This window comes from Miniopterus natalensis, chromosome 13 (genome assembly GCF_054644295.1).
Source record: "Miniopterus natalensis isolate mMinNat1 chromosome 13, mMinNat1.hap1, whole genome shotgun sequence".
In the NCBI taxonomy this organism is placed as follows: domain Eukaryota; kingdom Metazoa; phylum Chordata; class Mammalia; order Chiroptera; family Miniopteridae; genus Miniopterus; species Miniopterus natalensis.
Window position 1 is genome coordinate 42127120 of NC_142093.1, and position 17990 is coordinate 42145109.

The 17990-nt window shown below is 40.3% G+C and overlaps 1 protein-coding gene across 1 annotated transcript; it reads left to right on the forward strand.

The window, feature by feature from the left end:
• The first annotated feature begins 1383 nt into the window (after positions 1 to 1383).
• On the forward strand, positions 1384 to 11295 carry POLE4 (DNA polymerase epsilon 4, accessory subunit). The gene is made up of 4 exons (XM_087823658.1): positions 1384 to 1608; positions 2281 to 2365; positions 3037 to 3078; positions 10973 to 11295. The coding sequence occupies exons 1-4, from the start codon at positions 1399 to 1401 to the stop codon at positions 10984 to 10986; spliced, it is 351 nt and encodes a 116-aa protein (XP_087679784.1). The 5' UTR covers positions 1384 to 1398; the 3' UTR covers positions 10987 to 11295.
• The last annotated feature ends 6695 nt before the right edge of the window (positions 11296 to 17990 follow it).

Genomic DNA, 17990 nt, shown 5'->3' on the forward strand with positions numbered 1-17990 from the left:
TTGTCCTGGCCTACTCTCTGCCGGGAGCTGCAGGGAGCAACACGGCCCGGACACAGACAGAGTGGGTTCTGGAACTAGAAAGACACAAGCATCTTCTGCTGATGCTCATGCTGCATCACGTGTTCAATCCTGATAATTGTGATCAATTGTTTTATCCCAATGGGGAGCTCTGTTTATAGATTCAGCTGAGGATTCGGTTCTAAAGGAAAGAAAGAAAAGTAACAGCACATTAGATAAGTTGGTAGGAGACTGTGCCTGTCCATTGTGGTAATGACGACAGACTACCCAAAGAAATGGAGTGGGGGAAAAACCAGGTGGGTGGTCACATTTAAAATCTTCCCCAAAGTGGTTTTTTTTTGTTTTTTTTTTTTTTAGCTCCTTTGCAACCCTGACCACACTGTGATTGACTAATCAATTGTTATTATTTGTGCTTGTGTCCCCTCCAAATTCATATGCTTAAGATGTAACCCCCAAAGTGAATGCATTTGGAAATGGGGGCCTTTATGGAAGTAACTAAGGTTAAATGAGCTCATAAGAGTGGGACCCTGATCCCATAGGATTAGTGACCTTATAAGACACCAAAGATCTCTCTTTCTCTGCATGTGCACAAAGAAGAGCCTGTGAGCACACAGTGAGAGGCTGGCCATCTACAAGCCGGCGAGAGGGCTCTCTCCAGGAACTGAGTCTTGGAATTCTCCGCCTCTGGAACTGCGAAAAATAAATTTCTGTTGTTTAAGCCACCCAGTTTATGGTATTTTGTTATGGCAGCTCAAGGAGACTAATTTAAATTATGTGTTCCCTCTTAGACGCCATGCATCTATATTTGCCCGGTATCACCAGTGCCTGGCATGGTGCCCCTCACAGTGCAGGCACTCGGTCAACATTCGTTGAATGAATAATTAGTAAATGAATGCGATGGGAGGTATAATTATCCTCATGTTCTGGTGCAGAAATGGACAGCTATAAAGAGATACTTAAGACTCACAGCCCGGAGACACAAATGGCATTTCATTAATCAAAATTAATTGAAAGTGGACCAGGATGAAACAACATTTTCAAGCACCAACTCTATTAGGAGTCGCTTTAGCTGGTTAGTAAAAAGGGTCGTATTTGCCCTGACTTCACTCTAGTGTCCTCCCTCTCATCAGGACCCGAGGGTCACCAGGAGCCGAGAAGGAGGCCCCTGCAGCTCAGCGGCAGCGCGTGCAACCGAGACTCTATTCAGCCGCCGCCCGCGCGCCCGGTTCCAACTCGCCGCGATTCCTAGAAGCGCCGGGCGGCGCGGGGGGCGGGGCCACGCGCCCGCAGAGGGCGTGACCTCCAGCGCGCGCGGGAAAGGGGCAGGAGCCGCCTGCGCGCGCACTGCCGGCAGCCGCGAGCCGCACGCTCGGGGCCCGGATGGCGGCGGCGGCAGCTGGAAGCGGGACGCCCCGCGAGGAGGAGGGGTCCAGCGGGGAGGCAGCGGCCCCGCAGCAGCAAGCTCCCACGAATGCGTCCGGGGCTCGTCTCTCCAGGCTGCCTCTGGCGCGAGTGAAGGCCTTGGTTAAGGCGGACCCCGACGTGACGCTCGCGGGCCAGGAGGCCATCTTCATCCTGGCACGAGCCGCGGTGCGGCGGGAGCGCGAGGGGCGCGGGGACGGGGGCGGGAAGCGGGGCGAGGGGCGGGGCCTAGCGGCGGCGTGGGCGGGCGCTGGGGCGGTGGAGGAGGAAGAGGAGGGTCTGGGCGGGATGCGCTGAGGACCCGGAAGTGAGCCGTGAGTGTAGGGAGGGAAGACAGGAAAAGGCTCGTGTACGGTAGTGGTTTCTGACACACCTGCCTCGTCCTGAGGGCGTGGACGACGGCTTTAATTCGCGTCTCCAGTCTCCACCGCAGGACTTGTGGGAGCCTCCAGTGAATGAGTGGGGCGGGGCTACAAATGAGGGAGGGGAGACGCGTCGTGGACTGTTGTGGAAGGGGCAGGGGAACAGGCCTTTATGAAGCCCGGGACAACCTTCAGTTCCCCAGAGAACCTCCCCAAGCATCTGAGCCCCCTCCCGCCCCTCCCCCTACTCACAAATAGGAGCTCTCAGGAATGGATCCGATACAGCAGATCCTCCAATAACTGCGTTTTTTGTTCAACATAGTTTCCATATCATGTGGATGAGATGCCGTAGGGACTTAACTGTTGTTTCTTTCCCTTAGCCTAAGGTAAAATTGGTTTCGTTGTATGGCTGGCGTTGGGCGTAAAGTCTCAACGTTAAGCGAGGGCTTACTGTGTACCTCTCCTGTTGGCTTCGCAGGAACTGTTCGTGGAGACTATTGCGAAAGATGCCTACTGCTGTGCGCAACAAGGAAAGAGGAAAACCCTCCAGAGGAGAGATTTGGGTAGAGTGTCACTGTGGTATCTGCTGCAGGGGGCTGACAGGGGAGGCAGGGTGAAGCTTACCCTCCTACAGGTTAAGAAGGCGTCACTGTAAAAGGAGAGGTGCCGCAGGGTCTCTATGGTGTTTTCTGTTGGACTGCCATGGCGTCAGAAAGCCCTGCCTTCAGAGTCTCTGTGCTTTTGGAGGCCGGAGGGATGTTGGGGCAGAGAATGAAAGGAGTCTAGTTGTTGCCAAAGCTGACTAGACCTCGGCATGCTTTCTGCCATGTTGTACCAGGCTTGACAGTTCTTTTTCCCCTAGAAACTGGGAGTTTGATTTCTGACTCTCCTTTCTAGGTGGTAACCGTCACACATTTGTAAGCTTTCTTATAGCCTATTTTCACTTTCTCTGCTATATTGCTAAACTCTTCTCCGATGATGCTCAGAGCCAAGAGGTTCTCTTCACTGAACAGTATTTGTCCAGGCTTTTCTTTACTCTTACAGAGAGAGAGAGCTAATAGGTAAGATTTGGTGATGGGGTAGAAATGGACCTCAAGATAGCAAAGGGACAAATTTATAAATTCCCTGATTTGCTTAAAGCCTCTTACCTCCTTTAGTGTGTGGGTTATGCTTTTGGGGAGCTGCTGTCCAAATGACCAGAGATAGTCAGGTGTCCCTTTACCTTGTGTTTCAGATAATGCAATAGAAGCTGTGGATGAATTTGCTTTTCTGGAAGGTAAGTTCTCTATCAGTGGATAATTATTTCCAACTGCCTTTTTCCATGTTAATGATCTGAGTTCAAAACATTATAAAAAATGGATGCGTGATTCTTCCTTGTTTGTGTAGGGATAGTTCTCCCTACTTCCTTTTAAGATAAGAAAAACTGATTTGGTAAATCTGGTGAGATTTAGAAATTACAATTCCTGCCCCACTGGGGGTGGCTCAGCGGTTGAGCGTGGACCTAGGATCCAGGCCATCGGGGTTCGATTCCCGGTTAGGGCACATGCCCGGGTTGTGGCCAGATCCCCAGTCGGGGGCGTGCAGGAGGCAGCCAATCAATGACTCTCTCATCATTGATGTTTCTATCTCTCTCCCTCTCCTTTCCCCTCTCTGAAATCAATAAAGATATATTAAAAAAAAAGAAAGAAAAGAAATTCCAATTCCCTTGAGGAATTGGAACTTCTACCTGAGAATTGCTAATCATAAAGAAATGGGAGATAAATTAAGACCAAAGTGGAGTCAGGTGGATCCCGAAGTTTAATTCCTACTTTGGTCTCACTCTAGATATAAATCTTCCCCCTTATAAAGCTAGAAATCAGAAACAGTTGCCAACATTTGAAAGCATTAATTCTTGTTCCTTTTTCTTCAACAATCCGTGTTAAGTATTTTGCTGTGGTGAGAGATTCTGTACTTGCCTGCATCTGTTCTTAGGAATTTTAGATGAACTCATGTTTACTAACTAAATCTTGTCATTGAAACAATAAATATTTGAAATACCTCATTTTAGCTACCTTCTCTCAGAACTGTTTCTGATTGCACTATACCAAGTTATTCTCATTACCTACTTCGAGCCTCATTACTTTCCAAAATCTTTTCTTGATGTATTTATTTCTTTATATGGACACTTTTGTTTTGCATCTTTGTATCAGTCTAGGCCCCTGGCCCTTTTGATATATTCTCTCAGATGTCTTTAAAGATAAATTCCCATGACCAGCTTCAAGTATTTTCTTAATTTATAGACTTTTCTTAAGCCTCTCTGTTTATGTACTCATTATTCTTAAAAATAACTTGTTTGCCGCCTGCCTAAGGCAGGTAACTTCTTACGACTGACTTCCTGTAAGTTTTCTAATAAAAAATGTTGGGAGCATACTCTGCCTGCTCATTTTTAATTACCAGCTCTTCAGAGATGAGTAATATGATCAGATCTGTATTTTAAAGACATACCACTAGTGCCCTGTGGATAATAAATTAATTGGAGGGTGCCAGAAATAGAAGTGGAGAGATCTTATGCAGTTTTCCATCCCAGCCTCTCCCATGGCATAGTGCTTAGCTTGGATTTTTAATAAATGCCACTTATTGAGTGGTCGATGTGTTCATTTTCATGTTCCGATCCAATAATCTCAGTAATTGAATCCTCTCTGCTATATTACATTAATAGATCAGAATTTTGACCATTTTAGCCCCTGTGGATTTAGTCAATATTATATTATTTTGTACCTGGTAAAGTAAATGTTCTATGTCCTTAGATTTGTATGTTCTAAGTAGAAAATTACTTTTTTCTTTTTTAATCAAGGCAATATATATCCATGCTTAAAAATCAAATAGTTACTTAATGGCTTATAATGAAATGTAGCTGTTGCCCCTCACCCTTTTGCTTCTGTTTTTAGCTTTCAGATGGTTACTTGTATTTCTAAATAATATGCTTCCTCCTTGATTTACCAACTGCAGGTGTTACTAACTCCTGCTATGATAAATGAAGACTTGGCTAACCTATACTATCCCATAAATCTTTCTCTCTGTTTTTTGGTAGTTGTATCATTATTTTTAGTTCCTTTGTTACCTTTACAGGTTATATAACACACCAAAATGTCTATTTTTTGTTGTATCCAACTTTCAACATTTTTCTTGTCTCCCCACTGTATAAAGTATGACTGTTACTGCACCTATCTTTTCCGTTCCTGTTTTTAACCCAGTTCTAGCTGTTGCTTTGTGTCATCTACACTTATTCTTTGACATTGTTGTGGCTGATAACACTTATATCATCTTATCAGAATTTCAGAATGAAATCTTCCTTGCTTTACCTATAGGTTGAAGGTAGAAACTGAAAAACAGTACTGTGAATAGTCGTCCTATATGCTTTCTGTTCCTTAATACTTCAAACAGGTCCCCTCCCTGCAAGCAACTGTTATTAGGCTCTGTAATCTTCTGGATATTTTGTCAAATAAATAAATTTATATATGTATATTCCTGTGTAAGTTTTTCCTTATGAAATACATGAACAAATGTAAAGTCAATAAAGGATAAACAGCATTGTAACCACCAACTAGGCCAAGAGATAGAATATTGTCAGCACCCAGAAGCTCCATATATATATTTCTTCTTCATCATATTCCTTCCTATTCTCTGTCCTGACATAACTGTATCCTGACTTTTTGGTAATTACTTCCTTGATTTTCTTTATAATTTTACCACATAAGCATGCATGTGTTCTTACTGAATTTCTCTTGTTTGCTTATTTCATCAATTCTTAAGAGTTGTGTGTTAAAGTCTATTATGATTGTGGACTATTTCTATTTCTATTTCTATTTCTCGGACTGTTTTTTATATATTATGAGACCGCACGATTAGGTACATATATATGTACTTTTAGTATTGTAATATATTATTATTTGAGTCTTTTACGTTTATAAATTGACCATTGTTATTTCTAGCAGTGCTTTTTGCCTTAAGGTCTATTCTAATATTAAAGCTTACCAGCTCTCTTTTTTTTTTGCTATTTTCATGGTATATTTTTTATGTTTACCTTTCCATATCTTTGCAAATAGTATATAATTGGAATTTTTTTTTTTTTAAATTCAGACTGAGTCGTTAGCTGGCACACACTCAGGTAATTTATTTTTGATGTAATTAGTGATATGATTGGTTTTAAATCTACCATCCCATTTTGTCCTTTCTGTTTGTCTTGCCCATGTTTTATTTTTCTTCTCCATTTTTTGCTCCTGTTTTTGAGTATAATATTCCTTTTTTCCCCTCTATTGTTTTGGAAGTTAGTTGTTCTAGTTAGTTCTATTCTTTTGGAAGTTAGTTGTTCCAGTTAATTAGTTCTAGTCTTTTATTTATTTATTTATATTATTATTTTTTAAATTTATCTTTATTGTTGAAAGTATTACAGATATCCCCCCTTTTCTTCCCCATTGGTCCCTCCACCCCACATCCACCCCTCCCACCCCCAGGTCTTCACCACACTATTGTCTGTTTCCATGGGTTATGCATATATGCACATAAGTTCTTTGATTAATCTCTCCCTGCCCCCCCTTCCCACTGAGATTCATCAGCCTGTTCCATGCTTCTGTGTCTCTGGATCTATTTTGTTCCTCAGTCTATTTTGTTTATTAGATTCCACATATGAGTGAGATCTTGTAAAACTGAATCAGGAAGAATCAAAAAACCTGAATAGGCTAATAACTGATAAAATTGAAGCAGCAATCAAAAAACTCCCAGCAAACAAGAGCCCTGGTCTGGACAACTTCAGAGGGGAGCTTTGTAATTCTTTAAGTTGTAGGGTTAGATAGTTTACTAAAAATCTTTCTTGCTTTTTGAAGTTGACCTGTAGTGCTATGAAATTCCCTCTTAGGTCTGCTTTCGCTGTGTCCCATAGATTTTGGGTTGTTGTGTGTTCATTTTCATTTGTTTCCAGGAAGTTGATTTCTTTCTTGATTTTATTGATAACAACATGCTATCTAGCCTCCATCTGTTTGAATATTTTTGAATGTTTTTACCGTAATTGGTTTCTAATTTTATGCCCTTGTGATCTGAGATGCTTGATATGATTTCAGTTTTCTTGAACTTGTAGAAACTGGTTTTGTGTCCTAACATGTGGTCTATCTTTGAGAATGACCCTTGCACTTGAGAGGAATGTATATTCTGCAGCTTTGGGGTGAAATGTTCTGTAAATATCATTTAAATCCATCTGACCTAGTGTGCCATTTAGAGTCACTGTTTCTGTGTTGACTTTTTGTCTGGAAGATCTATTCAGTGAAGTTAGTGGAGTGTTAAAGTCCATGACTATGACTGTATTGCTGTTGATCTCTCCTTAAAGTCCTTAAGGTTATTATTGATAGGTCCTTATTTATTGCCTTTTTAATTCTTTATGCCTATGTTTCTTTCTCTATTTCTTCTTATTACAGCAGTCCCTTTAACATTTCCTGCAATGCTGGTTTGGTGGTGATATACTCCTTTAGCCTTTTTTTGTCTGGGAATCTCTTTATTTCACCATCTATTTTGAATGATAGCCTTGCTGGATAGAGTAGTTTTGGTTTCAGATATTTGTTTTGCATTATCTTGAATACTTCATGCCATTTCCTTCTGGCCTGTAAAGTTTCTGATGAGAAGTCAGCTGACAGCCTTATGGGAGCTCCTTTGTAGGTAACACATTGCTTTTCTCTTGCTGCCTTTAATATTCTCTCTGTCTTGAGAGAATATTAAGATTTTTGGCATTTTAGTTATGATGTGTCTGGGCATGGGCCTCTTTGGATTCTTCTTGCTTGGGACTCTGTGCCTCTTGAACTTGTGTGACTTTTTCCTTGACCAAGTTAGGGAAGTTTTCTGCCATTATTTCTTCAAACAGGTTCTCTGACCCTTGCTTACTTTCAACCTGTTCTGGCACTGCTATGATGCAAATATTGTTATGTTTCATATTGTCCCACAGATCCTTTAGACCTTCTGTTTTTAATTGTTTTTTCTTTTTGTATTTCCAATTGATTGATTTTTTTTCTACCCTGTGTTTTAATTTGCTCATCCGATCCTCAGCTTCCTCTAATCTGCTGTTTATTCCTTCCAGTGTATTATTTCTGCTATGCCATTCTTCATTTCTGACTGGTCATTTTTGATAATTTCCATATCTTTTTTCATGCTGTTGAGCATCATTACAATTGGTATTCTGAACTTTATATCTGATAGATTGCTTATCTCTATTTCATTTTGCTCTTTTTCTGGAGACTTCTCTTGTTCTTTCATTTGGGGTTTGTTTTTTTGTCTCCCAATTTTAGCTGCTTATTTGGGTTTGTTTCTATGTATTAGGTAGGCCTGCTAGGACTCTGTTTTCTTAGACTGTCTCTGGTGCAGGCCAGTGTCAGATGCTGTTTATGACTGGCCTTGAGTATCCCATTTGGAGTTATCAACAGCCCATGGCTTGAGGTTTCCTCTATTGGGGCTGGGTGCGTTTGCACAGTTCTAGTCTTTTACTACTCTATCAGTTACTTCATACATCTTTAGTTTATTAAAGCCTAGTGTTAGTACCTTTCCCCTCAGTCTCAACAAAATGGGATCTTAGAATCCATTAACTCCATTTATAAGTCCCTCTTTTGCCACACATGTGTTATTGTCATGAATTTTTGTTTCATCTTTTGTTTTGTGTTTGATGGTTCCCATAAGACATTATCATTGCTATCTTACACAGTCAATGATACATAAATTTATCCATATTCTTACTATTGTCTTTGCTCTTCTTTCCATTGTATAGTTCTGGTCCTCCATTTGTGATCATTTTTTTTCTGAAGTAAACCCTTTAGAACTTTCTTTAGTTTGGGTCTTCTGGTAGCTGCCTTTTTCTTTTTTCTTTCAGCATGTGGAAGCTATCATTTTATTTTTTTTGGTTTCTATTGTTTTTGTTGAAAAATTACCTGTTACATCTGTTATTCTTTTAGAGCTGATTCATCCTTTTTTCTGTTTGCTTTTGAGGTGTTCTCTTTACCTTTGGTGTTTCTGTAGTTCACTTTGATATATCTAGGTGTAGCTTTCTAATGTAGTCTGCTTAGAGTTGTTAAATCTGTGGATCTGTCCTGGAGAATTCTTAGCCAATAACTGCTGAAACATTGGCTCTGCTTTGTTTTTTCTATCTCCTTTCTCTTTGGGATTCCCATTAAATAGATGTTAAAACTCAACCATAATTTTGCCTCTCCATGATGTATTCTATGTAATTTTCCTCACCTTCCAGTTCTCTCTTCAGTGATCTTATCTCCTTTAAACTTTTCTGTTGATTTTTTTAGTTTCAGTTTTTGTTTTTATATTTTTCAGTTCTGCAAATTCTATTTGGTTATTTTTAAATGTTTTTTGTTACTTTTCATGGTTTGTATTTTCTGCAGGCATTTTGAAAGCTTGTATTTTATTTCTTTGAACATAGTAAGCACAATTGTTTATTGTCTGTGTCCAATCTAACACCTAAGCCTTTTGAAGCATTTTTTGTTTGTTTTTTTTTGGTTTATTGTTTTTGTTAATACTGTCTCATGACCTTTTTTCCTCTGTATCCCTAGTTATATCAGTACATGGTTCATTGGATTTGAAAGTGTTATTTGTTGGATACTTTGCGGCCTTCTATGATGAAATCTTTCTCCAAAGATTTTTATGTGCTTCTGCAAGGCACTTAGGGGCACTTATCAGTGTAGGAGCTCCAAAACCAAGATTTGAGGATGCTTGGATCACCGTGGTGATATGAACTGTGCTAAGGTCTGTGAGGGGGCTGATTTAATTCTGGTTTTGCCTTACTTGAAAGTGTAGCCATTTGGGGCTCCAACTTTTAAAAAAGGGTGTGTGTTGGGGGAGGCAGGTTATCAGACCTTCCCACTTGGGGAGATTCAGGGATTTGACTCTTGGTTTTCTGAGCCTTCCAGAATAATAGCAGTTTCTTAGCTCTGTCTTTTGGATGAGCAGATGCCTTGAGGGCAAAAGCAGCTTTGAAGGCTGGGTTTACCTTGTGTTTCTCACCGTTCTGCATATTGGATTTGCCTTTTCTTGATGCTTCTTCAGTGCCTAGAGGCTTTTTAAAAAAATACTTGAATCAGCTTTATCAGTTGGTCTCAGCAGGAATTTACATTCTCACTTTTTTCAAAAAAGTAAATTTTGGCCTCTCACTATGTAGAATTTTTTCAAATGCCTTGTATTTTTATTTTTTTAAAAATGAGGGAGTAAGAAGGCTGGTGGAAACTGTGTGTGTGTGTGGTTTTTGCCTGCCACTTTAACTTTAGTGTGAGTAGGAGTGGGACTAGATGTTACGGTGTGGTCCCCCAAAGGCCAGAATGCAGAGAGCTTTGGTGTGGGAAGCTGGCATTTTCAGAAGCTGCTCTAGTTCTCCAGATAATTCTTTTAGTTCTTTAGAAGAGAGCCCTCTGACATTTTCCTGCCAAGTAAGGTTTACATTCTTGTTTTCTGGTGGTGCTGCATTCAGGGAGGGTTATAGGGAAATGGAGCCAGCTGTTTGTCTCTTTCCATCATTCCTGGTGTCTGAGTCTGCAGCCTCCCCCATGGGTCTCCTAGGCAGATGGGCTCCCACCTCTGCTGCAGCTCCCTCTGTGTTCATTCTAGGCTCATTTTCCCTCTGCACTATTTATAAACATACTTAAGTCAGTTTTTTGTTGAAATCTCTCAACTGCTGATGGACTCCCTCCCCCAATTCTTTGTTGTAGATTTATGTCTTTTTTAACCCTTTTTCCCTTTTGAATGGAATCTAGGATAGGAGGGCATACATAGAAACTTATGGGCTCAGTATCCTATCTTGAACTGGAACTTTCTGAAAAAATCATAAACTCTTTGCTTAGAGAACTTACCTCATGTATTTTGTATCATTCACCCCTTGTATGGTCTCCACAAATGCTCATTAACTAACACAACTCCTTAGGTCTTTTCCCAGCACTAATCTGAACTCTTCAGACCAGTGTGCTTAATTCCCAACTGCCCACCCTTTACTGACATGCTTTTTTCCGAGGATATTTGGGATGGATATTCTTCTAAACAAGTATGTTGGTCTTAGAGAACTGCCAGCACCTAAGCAGCTTCCACTTTAACCTTGCCAAGTTTGTTACACTCCTCCAGCTCTTGAGGCACTTTGCTTGATACATTGCTCTTTGTCTTTTTAGGTACTTTGGATTGATTGCTGAGCTGGGCACTTTTGTGAACCTTCGCCTGCATCCTTCAGCTAGCCTTCTGCAGGCCTCAGCTTTGAAGAACAGAGTCCTTGGAAAGTCACACTTACATACTTTTCCTGTTCTGGCTTCACCTAAGCTGGAATAAACAGAGGTCTCACCTGTTCATTTTCCTCTACAAGGTCTTCCACTGCTGTGTCTTCCATTTCTGGCCTGGATGCAGCAGCTGCTGCTTGAGGCAGAGACAAAGAAAATGATTTGTGTTGGTTGCTTACTGAATGGTAGGGACAAGAATAAAGGTCTCTGATCAGCTTCAAGCGAGTGTGTTTCATAGTTCTGCCTTTGTTTTCGCCACCATGACAGGAAAGCTGCTGTACCTAGTCACAGACCTTCCTGATTGTCCCTACCAGCCATACTGAATCTTAGTCTTTCATTTATTCTTCATTTTTCCAGCTTGTCACCAGAATCTGGTTCCAGAGTTTACTGGATACCACGTAAGGTCTTCATAAGTTCAAATAAATGTGATCCTAGATTTAAAACTAACAGCTTTGTTGAGATATATATAATTTATATACCATGCAGGTCACCCATTTAAAGTACTGTATATATTTCAATAGTTTTTAGTATAGTCATAAATACATATAACTATCACCACAATTTTAGAACATTTTTATATGAGTGGAATCATAATATGTGGTATTTTGTGTCTGGCCTCTTTCATGTAGATAATGCTTTCAAGGTTTATCTATGTGATGGCATGTATCACTACCAATTCCTTTCTTTTTACTTGTAAAATATACATAACATAAAATTTACCATTTAAAACATTTTTTAGTTTACATTCATGGTGGTGTACAACCATCACAACATCATATATCTCCAGAACATTTTCCATCTTCCCAAACAAACTTTGTACCCGTTAAACAATCACTTCCCCCTCTCTCCTCCCCTAGTCCTTGGTTAAAATTTTTTTGGGGGGTGTATGTGTGTGGGTGATGTAGCAGGAAGGAGGCAGAATATGTAGGAAGTAGTGGTTAAGGAAAGCAGCAGGAAGCCTTGGACAGTGGGTCTGAAGTATTTTTGGATCATGGATTGAAGATACAAAGTTCATAGATCTCCCTAGAAAAATGCACAGAAGCTCAGTCCTGTAATGTAAGTAAATTTTATTTTAGAATAATACTAGATTTACAACAAAGTTGCAAAGATAGTACAGAGTTCTTATATACCCCTCATCTAGTTCCCCATTGTTAATATCTTACATTGCTAGGTACATCTGTTAAAACTAAGAAACTGACATATGTTATTATTAACTAAACTCCAGACTTTGGCTTTCTCCAGTTTTCCCATTGATACCTTTTTTCTGTTCCAAGATCCAGTCCAGGCTACTATATACATTATGTTCACTTGTCATGCTTTCTAGTCTCTGATCTGTGATTTCTCAATCTTTCCTCATTTTTCATGACCTGCACTGGTGAGGTAGCCTATAAAATGTCCCCAACGTGGGTTTGTCTGTTTTTGTCATGATTATTTAGTCCCATAACTTCATAAAATTTCAGGGGTTATGCAAACCTCCAACGCCCTTCCATGAGCCACCTAATATTGCAAATGGGAATTAAAAAGGGCATGCTGGCCTTTTTATAAGATAAATTAGAGGTTGCAGCCCATTAGTGGAACATGAAGTTGATGAAGTGTGTTGTCTGTCACTGGCATTTTAAAATATATTAAAAGCATCAGAGTGTTGCATAAGGGTATTATTTTAATTTTTGCTTCATTTACATGTGTGTATATTAGGTCACTGTGTAAAATGTGAGTGGTGGGCAGAATTTTGGCCCCCATTACCTTCACCCCTGGTATCATGTCTGTGAATATGTTATGTTCCAGGGCAAAGGAATTTGCATATGCACAGGCATACCTCAGCTATTGTGGGTTCAGTTCCAGACCACTGCAGCAAAGCAAATATTGCAATAAAGTGAGTCATAAAGTTTTTGGTTCCCCAGTGCATATAAATGTTATGTTCATAGAAGACTGTAGTCTATTAAGTGCAATAAATAGCATTATGTCTAAAAAACAATGTACATACCTTAATTTAAAAATATTGCTAAAAAATGCTAACCAACACATGAGCCTTCAGCTAGTCCTAATCTTTGCTGGCGGAAGGCCTTACCTCAATGTTGATGGCTGCTGACTGATCAGGGTAGTGGTTGTCAGAGGATGGGGTGGCTGTGACAATTACTTAAAGACAATAAGGAAGTTTGGTGCATCAATGGACTCTTCCTTTCATGAACGATTTCTCTAGCATTTGATGCTCTTTGATAGAATTTCACCCACAGTAGGACTTTTAAAATTGAAGTGAAGCCTCTCAAACCCTGATTTTTCACAGCTTCTTCACTGGGAGTAGATTTCATCTCAAGAAACTCCTTTCTTTGTTCATCCATAAGAAGCAACTCCTCATTTGTTAAAGTTTTATCATGAGATTGCATCAATTCAGTCACATCTTCAGGCTCCACATCTAATGCTAGTTCTCTTATGATCTCCACCGTATCTGCAGTTACTTTTTCCACTGAAATATTGAAGTTACCATAACAAATATAATAAGAATGAAAAAGTTTGAAATACTGTGAGAATTACTAAAGTGTGACACAGAGACATGAAGTGAGCAAATGGTGTTGGAAAAGACGGAGCCCATAGGCTTGCTCCATGGAGGATTGTCACAAACTTTCAATTTGTGAATGCAATAAAGGGAAGAGCAATAAAACAAGATATTCCTGTAATTAAGGTTACTAATCAGTTGACTTTAAAATAGATTATCCTAGATTATCTGGGAAGGCCCAAAGTAATCACACAAGCCCTTAAAAGCAGAGCTTTTTCCTGGGTGAGGGTAGAAGAAGTTATAGAGATATGGTGGAAGAGACTCAGAAATATTCAAAGCATGAAAATGACTCCACCTATTGTTGCTTACTTTGAAGATGGAGAGGACCATGGGCCAAGGAATGTGTGAAGTTTTTAGAAGCTGAAGACAACCTCCAGCTGGCAGCGAGCAAAGAAAAGACCTCAGTCCCACAACTGCCTTGAACTGAATTCTGCCAGTAAATTGCATAGCCTTGGTAATGGATTTTTTCCTATAGCCTCCACATAGAGCCCAGGCCAGTCAATGATTTTCTTTCACTTTGGCCTTGCGAAACCCTGGGCATGGAATCTAGCCACACTGTGCCAGACTTCTGACCTGGAGAACTGCGATAATAAATGAGTGTTGTTTTCCAAATTTGTGACAATGATGTTTTTCTTCCTGTGGGTCAGAGTAAAATAAAACAAAACCTGGAAAATACTGCTGTAGTGTTAAGGATCCTGGATGGGGGTCAAGAGACCAATTCCCATCTAGCTGCTACTCCCACTACCTTAGATGGCCCTGTGTCAATCACTTACCCTTCTTGTGTTTTCTCTCTTGTCAATTGAGTGGGTTATTCTAAAGTTTCTTCCCCATGGCATATTTTTCTTTGACAAACTGTTTTATTATTTTTTTCCAGCAAAATTTACCTCATTAGTGTACAGTTCTAGGAGTTTTGGTAAATGCATAAATCACCATGTTAATCAAAGTATAGAACAATTATATCACCAGAGAAATTCCCTCATGCTGCCTCTTTATAGCACTCTTCCACTACACTGTACCCCAGCCCCTGGCAACCACTGATCTATTTAGTGTCCCTCGTTGTTTGCTTTCATAAATGGAACCAGCCTGACTTCTTTAAGTCAGCATAATGCATTTGAAATTCATCTATGTTGCGTGTATCAATAGTTTCTTTTTATTGCTGAGTAGTATTTCATTGTATAGTGTGTATGTACCATTATTTTGTTTATCCATTCCCCATTTGAGGGATATTTGGGTTGTATCCAGTTTTTGGTAATTATGAATAAAGCTTCTATAAACATTTGTGTACAGGTTTTGGTGTGAACATAAGTTTTCATTTCTCTTGGGTAAATACATAGTGGGAATGCTGGATCTTATTGTAAATGGATGTTTAATTTTTAAAGAAGTTGTCCAACTGTTTTCCAAAGTGGCTGTACATTTTACATTTATATAAGCAGTTTTGGAGAATTTTGATTATCCTGCATCCTTGCTAGCACTTGATATTAATTTAAATTTTTTTTTAAAGAAACCATTCTAATACGTATGTATTGGCATCTCATTGTGGTTTTAATTTGCATTTCCCTAATGACTAGTATGTTGAGCATTTTTACATATACATATTTGTCACTATATGACTTTTTTGCTGAAGTGTCTGCTCTCATCTTTTTCCTATTTTTAAAATTGGGTTGATTTTTAAAAAATATGCTCTTATTGATTTTTAGAGAAAGAGGGAGAGAGAGAGAGAGAGAGAGAGAAACATTGATGAGAGAAAGATCAATTGGCTGCCTCCTGCACGCCTCCCACAACCCTGGCATGTGCCCTGACCAGGAGGAATCAAACTGGTGACCTCTCTGTGCATGAGATGACGCTCAACCAACTGTGCCACACCGGCCAGGGTTGGGTTGATTTTTTAATTGAATTTTGAGAGTTCTTTATATATTCTGGATACAAGTCCTTTATCAGAAACATGCTATGCAAATATTTTCTCCCAGCCCCATCTGACATTGTTATTTTTAATCCTATAAATAAGACAACTGCACTCAGTCCTGCAGAGAGAGGCTGGCTCTCCAAGTCCTTGGTGAGGGCTGTGGAAACCATGGAGTGAGCAAGAAAGACAGCACGGCCACTCACTGGCTACTGTGCTGAATTGCCTGGCAATGACATTTCCTGGTTTTCTGTATTAGGGTAAAGGCTAATTTGCTATAACAAATATACCCCAAAACATACTGGCTTAAATAAAGTAAAAATTTATTTCTCCTCTATGTGACAATTCAACTGGATTAGACTAACGGGGTTACTCTGCTCCAGAGGTTCATTCTGGGATCCAGGCTCCTTCCATCTTATTGCTTTGTCTTCCATTCCCTACCGCTGGACTGTCTAATAGAACTTCCTGTGATGATGGAAATGTTCTCTAGCCATGGTCTACAATGTGGCCGCCAGCCGCATGTGGCTGTTGAGAAGTTGAAATGTGGCTAGCGTGACTGAGGAACTAACTTTTAAATTTTACTTAATTTAAATTTAAGTAGCCGCAGATGTCTATGGTTGCTGTATTTGACAGAACAACTCTAGACCCAGGCTGGATGGTCTCCAAGTTCAGTTCCAGTTCACAGGAAGGGAAAGAGAGTGTGAGTAGGATGAGAGTCATCTTTTAAGTTAGAGAGGACCCAGAAGTTGCACACATTACTTCAGTTCAAATCCTATTTTATCCATACTTAGCCAGTTTGCCAGATCTAGTTGCAAAGTCAGTGAGGAAATACTGTTTCTGGCTAGGGGACCACATGTGCAGCTACAACTCTATTATTATGGTCAGATTTTGATGGACATCTAGAAGTCTCAGCCACATCTCATCTCTGCAATTCTTAACTGTGAGACTGTGCACACTAACATTTTTAAGCCTCAGTGATGACAGTCACTACTCCATAAGGTCATTGTGAAGGTCACAATGAGATAACACTAGTAAAGTCCTCAGTACCACACTGGGCACATAGTGTTGAGTCAACAGTGGGCCTGGTTCCTGTAGCTTTAGTCAACCCCAGGGTCAGTCTTCAGTAATGCTCACTGAGCATTGCAGCCCTTCCTGATCTGAACGTGGCTTGTCGATGGTAACAAAAGCTCTAAGAAATCAGGGCTCTTTCAAACACACATAGGGAAACACCGTAAGTGGAGATGTGTCTGCGCATCAGATACTGAGCTTGGTTAATGAGAGTTTGCTTTTGAGAAAAAGGTTCATTTTGACCTGCTTACAGTCCCAGGTTTCTTAGCCTGAGACGTGCTCAGAAATTATTAAAAAGGACCTTTTTGGAGACTCTGGAGAGCTTTTACCCAAGACAGACAATAAGTCCCTTTTGCTCCCCATTCCCTAATAGAGTCTAGTGCAGCAAACAGGGAAAGACACGATTTTAAAAAGATATCTATGTCCATTAATTCACGGTATTTTCTTGACAGGCTGATAATGAACACATCTCCACCTTATTAGAGACAGCAGAGACTGACTAGGGCACCTGTGAAATCATCTGCCCTCATCCCAGGGATGTCACACCAGAATGTCATGAAGCAAAGATCAACATTTGTCTTTTTAAATTACACTAGTAAAGATAATTCACTGAAGACTCGGTGCATTTTAGAGAAATACATCATTTCGCAATGAACAACTTTGAAACTGTATTTCAAAACAATGGCGACAGCATTTCTTAACTTGCCTTACCTGCTAAAAGGAACTTTGTGTTCTTAGTGCTTCGAAATAGTAAAATACTCCCCCAGGTGAACGCCGGATGAAAATCTTGGGAATAATTTCAGGATTTCTCCTCTAGCCTCTGTTACTATATGGTGCATGCAAAAAGCAAGAAGCTATACTGGTTTTTCTCCTATTTGTCTTTCCTAATTGCAAGTGACATAAATCACAGTGATTTCACCAAGCAGTTTGTAAAAGTGCAAAGGCCTGTAAGTCAGAATGTGTGCCCTAACGGAGAAAATGTCAGACATAGCAAACTGGGCAGAGGGAATTCCCAGGAGCTCATTGTCACTGGAAACCCTCAAGCTCCAAGCCTGAGAGATAGGCGGTGGCCTAAAAGCAGACACTTGGCCACAAGCCAAGAGAAAACCCTAAGCTGGGGTGACACTGAGGGACAGGAAGAGGAGAACGAATAGGCCAGCAGGTGCCAGCAAATCTGTATCTGTGCTAACAAGGAGGAGTCGAGGCTCTGATGATGGTATGTTCATGAACATAGCCCCGGGGGCCCTGCAGGGCCTGGAGTTTGCTGAACAGACCTGCCCAAGCAGGATTTCACAAGGGGATTCCTCTATACTGTTTCTGGAAAGGGCTGGGCTTTTCCCGGGGTTTGATTCTCATGTTTTATTTTATTTTGTTTTGTTTTAAATAGTGGTTTA

What these genes read in the sequence shown, in the direction of transcription:
- POLE4 (XM_087823658.1), top strand. Translation starts at nt 1,399, where the DNA reads ATGGCGGCGGCGGCAGCTGGAAGCGGGACGCCCCGCGAGGAGGAGGGG. An exon ending in TCATCCTGGCACGAGCCGCG is followed by an intron (nt 1,609 to 2,280) that starts GTGCGGCGGGAG and finishes TTGGCTTCGCAG; the next exon opens with GAACTGTTCGTGGAGACTAT. An exon ending in CCTCCAGAGGAGAGATTTGG is followed by an intron (nt 2,366 to 3,036) that starts GTAGAGTGTCAC and finishes CTTGTGTTTCAG; the next exon opens with ATAATGCAATAGAAGCTGTG.